We start from the raw sequence: 7873 nt of genomic DNA on the forward strand, positions 1-7873 counted from the left end.
TACATAGCTATTGAAATACATATGAAGAATAATCTTTTTTTTTTTCAAGAAAAAAAATTTTTTTTTTTACTTGTAAGGAATCTCTGCACCTAATGTGGGGCTCAAACTCACAACCCTGAGATCAAGAGTTGCATGCTCTACGGGTGGAGCCAGCCAAGAGCCCTAAAGAATAACCGTTTTTTTTTTATGTTTATTTTTTAATTTATTTTGTGAGAGAGAGTGATAGAAAGCAAGTGGAGAGGGGCAGAGAAAGAGGGAGACAGAGAATCCCAAGCAGGCTCCGTACTGTCAGCGCAGAGCCCAATGTGGGACTTGAACTCATGAACCTGACCTAAAATCAAGAGTCGGCACCACCCAGGCGCCCCAGAATAATCATTTTTGAGCAATCACCCCATCTAAGCATTTATTGAATAGATTATTTCATTTAATCTTTATTTTTTTTTTTAATTTTTTTCCACGTTTTTATTTTATTTTTGGGACAGAGAGAGACAGAGCATGAACGGGGGAGGGGCAGAGAGAGAGGGAGACACAGAATCAGAAACAGGCTCCAGGCTCTGAGCCATCAGCCCAGAGCCCGACGCGGGGCTCGAACTCCCGGACCGCGAGATCGTGACCTGGCTGAAGTCGGACGCTTAACCGACTGCGCCACCCAGTCGCCCCTCATTTAATCTTTAAACCGAAACTAAGAGATAATGCTCCCATATCCCAGATGGGGAAACTGAAGCTCCCTCAACTACAGGTAGGGAGCAAGAACTTGCCTGAGGCTCATCTGAGTCCAAAGTCCCCAGTCTTCCCCACAAATTGCCTGTCCTACCAGCTTCCATGGGAACCCTGGTCCAGGGCCAGGCCTGCTGGTCACCAAGCCAGCAGAGTGGCTCTCTCTGCAGTGGCACCAGTAATAAAAGACAATGCATGGGGACTTCCCTCCCTCCAGCCCCACCTTCCCACCTTGCCTCTCTCCATATTTAACCTGCCTTCCTTATCCTACCTACGTCCTTCTACATCATCGCCTTATCTGAATTAGGACGCTTTGTATTTCTTAGGACCATTTTTCAACAAGCTTGATGCTCCAAACCCCCTAGAGAAATCCTTTTTGGCCTTCAACTTCTCTCCAAGAGCTCCGGCAGACGAATAACCTCCTATAAACTCTGTGGACCCTGTGCTTTGTCACCGTCTCCAGGCCTGGACAGACGCCCTGTCTTCTTAAGGAATCCCTTCCGATGGCCGGGCTCCATACACAATGTGGTCAGTGGGGCAGCTCCGGTCTGGAGGCTCCTGAAGTGCAAGGACATGGCATTTTCCCTGACTGCTCTCAGGCCCCAGGGGCATGCTAGGCATGGATGCTGCTGGTGATGAGGAACATTCTGGTGGTTTCCCAATTCTGCTGTGTACAACCCAGTGCTCTCGTTCTCAGCAAATACTTCCTTCCTCTTTATGCAGAAGACTGTCCTGTGTTTATTTACAGCACCCGTGCTTGGTCCAAAAAAATGATCTGTGTGGCCTGGGCTTTTGGGGTCAGGAAATAGCACGAGTGTATCCTTTGCCCCAAGGTGCCCTGTGTTCCTGAAGAAGGGCACCTATCATTGCCAAATTTGAAAAAAAAAAAAAAAAAAAAAAAAAAAAGGGTATTTTTTTTAAAAAAAAGCTTATCTTTCAGGAATTGCTAGCTTTTTTTTTTTTTTTTGGTGACCCTGACTTCCTGTGTTCCTGAAAATTTCTGAAACCTTATGCCACATCTCATCAGAAATTCCAGACCTCTTCAACATTGCCCTCCGCTCTGCTGAGTCCTCTACAATTTAAAATCCCTCTGCAGCTCTGGGATTTAGAGATAAACAGGTAAAAATAGGCTCATCCTCACTGCCCAACAGTCTGGTGCCTGTGGAAGAAGAGCCCCATGGTGGTTGTTTAGACTAATGCTCATCAGTACTCTGGGCTCCCCTACTTTTTGCTTCCCCCTGAGTTAGGAGAGGCCGAGTGATTCTTCTGGACAAGGAACCATGAACAGAGGCGTGTTACTTTCAGGCTAAAGCAAGGAATTGCCAAGGCTTGACTCTCCAGCACTCTGGCTGCCTGCCTGCAGAAGGTTCCACGTAGCACAAAGGACAGATCGGAAACCTTTTAGGCTTTGTGATCCATCCCGCAACCATTCGGCTCTGCTGTAGGATAAAAGCAGTTATAGATAACACAGAAACAAATAATGGGTAGCCGTGTTCCAATAAAACTTTATTTGTAAAAAACAGGCAGCCGCCCAAGGGCCGGAGTTTACAAACTGGGAGCTACAACATGTGGAAACTCCCACAGTCTGGATCATCATGTCCCTGCCCAGAGGGCAGTTCTTGAGAGTTACCAAAGTTGTATTGGTGAGAAGTAGAATTTTAGGATTGCAGCGACCTCGACACAGCTCAGCCTAACCTGATTAACTTCAGGAGTCTCTGCAGCACCTTGAGAAAGCATGTGCCATTTGGGGGGAATAAAGGAAAGGATACTAACCACCCTCCTCCCCCACTGCCCACGCTAACATTTGCCCATCCAAGCTTAGCGTCACCGCTACCCCACTGTCTCCCAACAGATGCCCCCAACAGTCCTTGCTATAAACTCGCTTTCAAAGTAACTTCTAGGGGCGCCTGGGTGGCGCAGTCGGTTAAGCGTCCGACTTCAGCCAGGTCACGATCTCGCGGTCCGTGAGTTCGAGCCCCGCATCAGGCTCTGGGCTGATGGCTCGGAGCCTGGAGCCTGTTTCCGATGCTGTGTCTCCCTCTCTCTCTGCCCCTCCCCCGTTCATGCTCTGTTTCTCTCTGTCCCAAAAATAAATAAAAAAAGTTGAAAAAAAAATTTAATTACAAAGTAACTTCTGTGCTATAGTTAGCACTGTTTCCTGTTCTGAAAAATACCTTTCGTTCTCCTTTCTACCTACCCCAATCCTTCCCAGCTTCACTTCTTCCTCCTCAAAGGAGCCTCCCTATCTCCTTACCACCTGTGATGCTAGTTTGGATCAGAGCTGCTGTCTGGGGTCATGGAAAAGAGAACAAGAGAGCCAGCCCCATCTGCCAGCGGCCCATATTGGTAAGGAGGGTCCACTGAGCTCACCCAGCAGAGTTAATAGAGGGAGAGACTGAGCACACAAAAGGGGCGAGCCACTTATGCAAAGGAAGCAATCCAATCAGTCACACCCACAGTGCATTGTTTGGAGATACCTACATACAGGATTAAATGACAAAGAAAAGCAAGGGAGTGATTAATGCAAATTTGAGGCTTAGGAGTCTTTCTGGGAAAGAAAGAAAGGTATGCATTTGGAGAAGCTCTTAGGAACGTTTTCAAAGGTGCTAGTCTTGGACATCTTAAGTTCTATGTTGGGTGCGTGGGTGATTGTTCGATATTCTTCGAACTGTGCATAGATTATGCACAAACTCTTGGTGTATGATATATTTCTCAGAAATCAATCAATCAATCAAAGGGTGGGTCAGGGGGCGCCTATGTGGCTCCGTTGGTTGAGCTTCTGACTTTGGCTCAGGTCAGGATCCCATGCTTTGTCAGTTCGAGCCCCGCGTCGGGCTCTGTGCTGACAGCTCAGAGCCTGGAGCCTGCTTCAGATTCTGTCTCTCTCTCTCTCTCTCTCTCTCTCTCTCTCTCTGCTCCTCCCCTACTTGTGCTGTCTCTCAAAAATAAATAAATATCTAAAAAAAATTTTTTTTTAAAAAGGAAATTTGTCTCTCTGCCCTGCCTTTCTCTCCCCCTTGGCAAAGACCTAGCTTCTGGGGTCCCTTCGAAAAGTTGCCAGAGCCTCACCTACCTACCGTGAGACATACCTGGCAAGCAGGGGCAGGGCCTCCTTATCGCTGGGCTGGCGTAGGACAGAGAGTACAGGCCATCAGGGCTGCTTTTGGGAAATGCCATTAACTATGTTGGGAGTGGTACGGCCTTTGTCCCTTGTGGGACATGTGACATTTGGTGAAAATGTAATCTGGTATAAACCAGCAAGAACTCATCACCTGGGGAATGGCCTTGACCTACCTGCGACTTCCAGCAATGGAGACAAGCTTTTCGATCTGATCTTTTTAGTACCACTAAGGGAGACGCCAAAGTGGATTCCAGGGGAGTAGGCAGAGCTAGAAAGTAGCATGTGATATTTAAGAGCACCAGGTTTGGGTGCAAACACAGGTACCTGAGTTCAGAGCTCAGTTCCGCTCTGAGCTAGCTGAGTGACCTAGAGCAAGTCACTTAACCTCTCTGATCCTGCTTTTCTCATTTGCTAATTGGGGGTGTACAGGGTTTCCCACCTCACTGGGTTGTGTCAGATCAAGTAATTCAAACAAGGGAGTCAGCACAGAGCTGGGTTCATAGTACCTTCTCCACAAACACAAATCTCAGTTATCAGAGAACTGGGATTTGCCTGGAGTAGAGGAAGCACTCCTGTACTAGTCCCCATCCTCTTTAAGGAGACAGACCAGAAAAAACTTCATGCTTCAAAGTGGCAAAGTCAACCGAACCTTCCATATAGTAGAAATAGCGTACATTTCCACCGAAAAGGAGTAGCACGAAATAGGTTGTGTTAAGCAAGCAAAGGCTAGCGATAAATAGCATGGGAAGTCCGAGACGGGGGAAGGGAGCCATCCCACACCTGTCAGTACCTGAGCCCCACTTGCTGAGCCGGCCCTTCCCCTCCTCCACCAGCTGATGCCCCCTTTTCCCCACCGGGGGTTCACTCAGTGGAAATCCCAATGTCCTTGACAGCCCTCGTGTGGAAAGGGCAACCATTCCGGCAGGAAGGCGGCCAGTGTGCTATAACGGGTTACCGCGAGGTTCTGGAACTAGTCTGGAGCCAATGCCTCACCCCACTGCTTACTACTGTGACCTTGGGGAGGCTCCTCCCCTCCCAGGTGCCTTACCTGCCCAGCTGGTGCTAGGGGACTCCGGATTGTGTGGATTGAAAGGAGTCCGCTGACGTCGAACTCTTAGAAAGGTGCCTGGCCCACTAGAAGTGCTGGGTAGGCGGCAGTGGTTTGCTGCGGTCCAGCTGTTGCTGCCCTGTCTCAGCACCCAGTCTCAGCACTCGCCGACTTACAGTCACAATTTCCTTGTGAGCCGCCCGAGGAAATACTGGCTAGGTCTGTCTCTCTTCCAGGTGCCGCATCACGGCTCTTTCTGGAGTTTAGACCATTGATGGGACCAAGAGTTTGTTCCTTCGGAGGCTCCTACTGTTTTGTTATTAATGGGCATGTTTTTATGGCTCTGTTTTACGTGCTGCACATGGTCCTCTCAGATTAAAATAATGATACCTTCAGTTAATAATACCTTGCACTCGGAGAGTCGCTTTCATCCCGGCAGCTCAAAGCCCTCTACAAACATGACCTCACTCATTCTCCCTGCGCTCCCAGGACAGGGACACTCCTATGTTAGCCAGCCTGGGAAGAAGACGCCCTTCCCCCCGCCCCGCTCATCTCCAACCAGAGCCTCAGAAGCCAAAGTATTGACAGAGCATTTCCACCTCTCACGGCCACAAGTCAGAGGCAGAACTCGGTTGCTCTCCCTCTCTCTGCCCTGAGTGGCCTTACGCACACACAAGTGGAGCCCCTCTGGCTTGGGGGGGGGAGGGGTTGTCCTCTACGCCTTTCTCAGGTGCCCATAGCTGTGATCAGGGTACCTGCCAATGGTAAACCTTGAAGAAACCTTCAGAATTAACTCCTTGAGAACCGGAGTGGGGGTGGGGGCAGGGGAAGGTTTGGCAACCTTGGCGTTTTCAGGATTCTTGTCTTTCTGGAGAATTTCTTCATTAAGACCTAAGGGCTCCTGCAGGCTGAAATGCCTCTGCCCGGGTCAATCCTACTACTCACGGTCCTGACACGTTTGCCACCTGTATGTACTTGTGAAAACTAGAGCCCCACAATGACAGTACTTCCTTGTTCTGAGGCTGCTTGTGGCCTGAGCTCCCTGGCAATACAAGCTGCTGGCTGCTCACTTTTGTTTTCACCTTGCAATTACTGGAAGGGAAGGGCTGCAAGCCGTGCTCGACTCTCCAGCCACGCTGGGTCTCAGCCCATGTGCGCTTAATTATGGTGAAAGAAGCAAAGAGCTGACGCCTTCCCCTTCAAAATAAACAAACAAGCAAGTAAACAAACAAAAAGACCGAACGGGATAAGCTCACTGTAACACCCGAGGCTGGGGCTGTTTTACATCAGGACATAAACACTGGGTGTAATTTCTTTCTTATTTTTATTTTATTTTTTTATACGGTCAGGTTTTCTTAGCTAGAGACTTAAATCCGCTGTAGGCAAAGTCAAAATAGACCCGTGGCTTGCTTTCTTCCAGCCTCCTATTCTGCGGACTCTTAACTGATTTAAAAAAAAAAAAATTTTTTTTTAACGTAATATTTTATTTTTGAGAGAGAGATACACAAACACCACCAGTGGGGGGGGGGGGGGCGGAGAAAAAGGGAGGCAGAATCTGAAGCAGGCTCCAGGCTCTGAGCTGTGAGCTGTCAGTGCAGAGCCTGATGCGGAGGCTGGAACCCACGAACTCGGAGATCCTGACGTGAGCTGAAGTCGGACGCCTAACTGAGCCACCCAGGTGCCCCAACCCTGAACTAATTTAAACATAGTGTGTAATTGGTATTTCAGATCCAAAACTTACCAAGTTTTTCAGAAACTGAAATTCTAACAGTGAATCCCTAGTAATATTTACCTTCCTGACTTCTCTGTCCCTTCCTTAATCCACTTAAACTCCTAGTTCTTTCCCCACCCCCACAATACCCAAACAAAGCCTTGAAGGTCAATCCTTTTTTTTTTTTTTTAAAGATATTATTTTTAAGTTATCTCTACACCCAACCTGGGGCTTGAACTCACAACCCCGAGATCAAGAGTGGCTCGCTCTTCCTACTGAGCCAACCAGGTGCCCCTAAAAGCCAAATTTTTATCCAGAAGATGATAGCTCAGCACATATAAACAAATCTGGTTTTTAAATGGCTAGGGTTGAGAGCCAGTAGCCATATAGGAACACTGTATTCAAAAAGACGGTAGAAATTTAGCTTCAGCTAGGCCAATTGATTTAAGGAAAAAAAAATTCGCAGCTTGGGCTATTAGTGACTGAGAAAGTCTCATTTTTCCCCCCTTGCAATTATACTTAGTGTATGTTAACATCGGTTTATATCTTTAGAGAGCAAAAGTTTTTGGTCTAAAAACTAGGAAAAGTTTGTTTGGCCTTTGGGGAGGGTAATGATCGAAAGGCAGAAAGCAGGTACCTTATATTTCAATAAAAGGCAAAAAAAAAAGGAGAGCTGTTCGAAAGTTTTAAAAAAATAAACAACTATGAGACTTGAGCAGCTGCAAAGCCTCTGTTTTCTATTTTGATCATTCTGTTTCTCGAGATGACCACATCTTTCAGAGGAAATGAGTCAAAGCCACTCTGTCTTGCTTTTCCAGCTGAGCATGTACAGTTTCAATGAAGTAATGAATGAACTTGGCCGCACCACCCCCAAGCCTACAACAGCAAACACAGGGCCCTCGGCCAATCAGCAGACACTCAAGGTTTTCAAGTTGAGTTCAAACAGGCCCACGGGAGGCCAATCAACGAGCGCGGCTCCGCCCCAAACTCCCGGCCGCGGCCAACCAGGAGCCCGGAAGAGCCAAAACACAGCGGCCGACCAATGCCGGGCGGCTCCACGGCGCCGAGCTCCGCCAATGGGCGCGGCCGGGCGAAAAGAGAAACAGTGCGGGCCGCAGGCCGCAGGATTCGAATCGAACGTCCGCACCGGAGCCGGGCGCAGGCCGAGCGGCGCGGGCCAATCAGCGGCGGCGGCTCGCGGCCCCCGAACGTTGGGACAGCGGCCCCGCCCCGCGCCGTTGTTTGTGGTGTCGGCGGCCGCGGGAGCCGGGCCGGG

At 48.8% G+C, this 7873-nt stretch overlaps 1 protein-coding gene across 1 annotated transcript in view; it reads left to right on the forward strand.

Annotated features, from left to right (window-relative positions):
• The first annotated feature begins 7639 nt into the window (after nucleotides 1-7639).
• The window catches only part of UBALD2 (UBA like domain containing 2), a 5961-nt gene continuing 5727 nt past the window's right edge, over nucleotides 7640-7873 (forward strand). The window contains exon 1 of the mRNA XM_040456774.1: nucleotides 7640-7807. Within this exon, the coding sequence (XP_040312708.1) occupies nucleotides 7640-7807 (168 nt within the window). The remainder of the gene's footprint in view (nucleotides 7808-7873) is intronic.

Source organism: Herpailurus yagouaroundi, unplaced genomic scaffold (assembly GCF_014898765.1).
Source record: "Herpailurus yagouaroundi ecotype Mexico unplaced genomic scaffold, PumYag 217, whole genome shotgun sequence".
In the NCBI taxonomy this organism is placed as follows: Eukaryota; Metazoa; Chordata; class Mammalia; order Carnivora; family Felidae; genus Herpailurus; species Herpailurus yagouaroundi.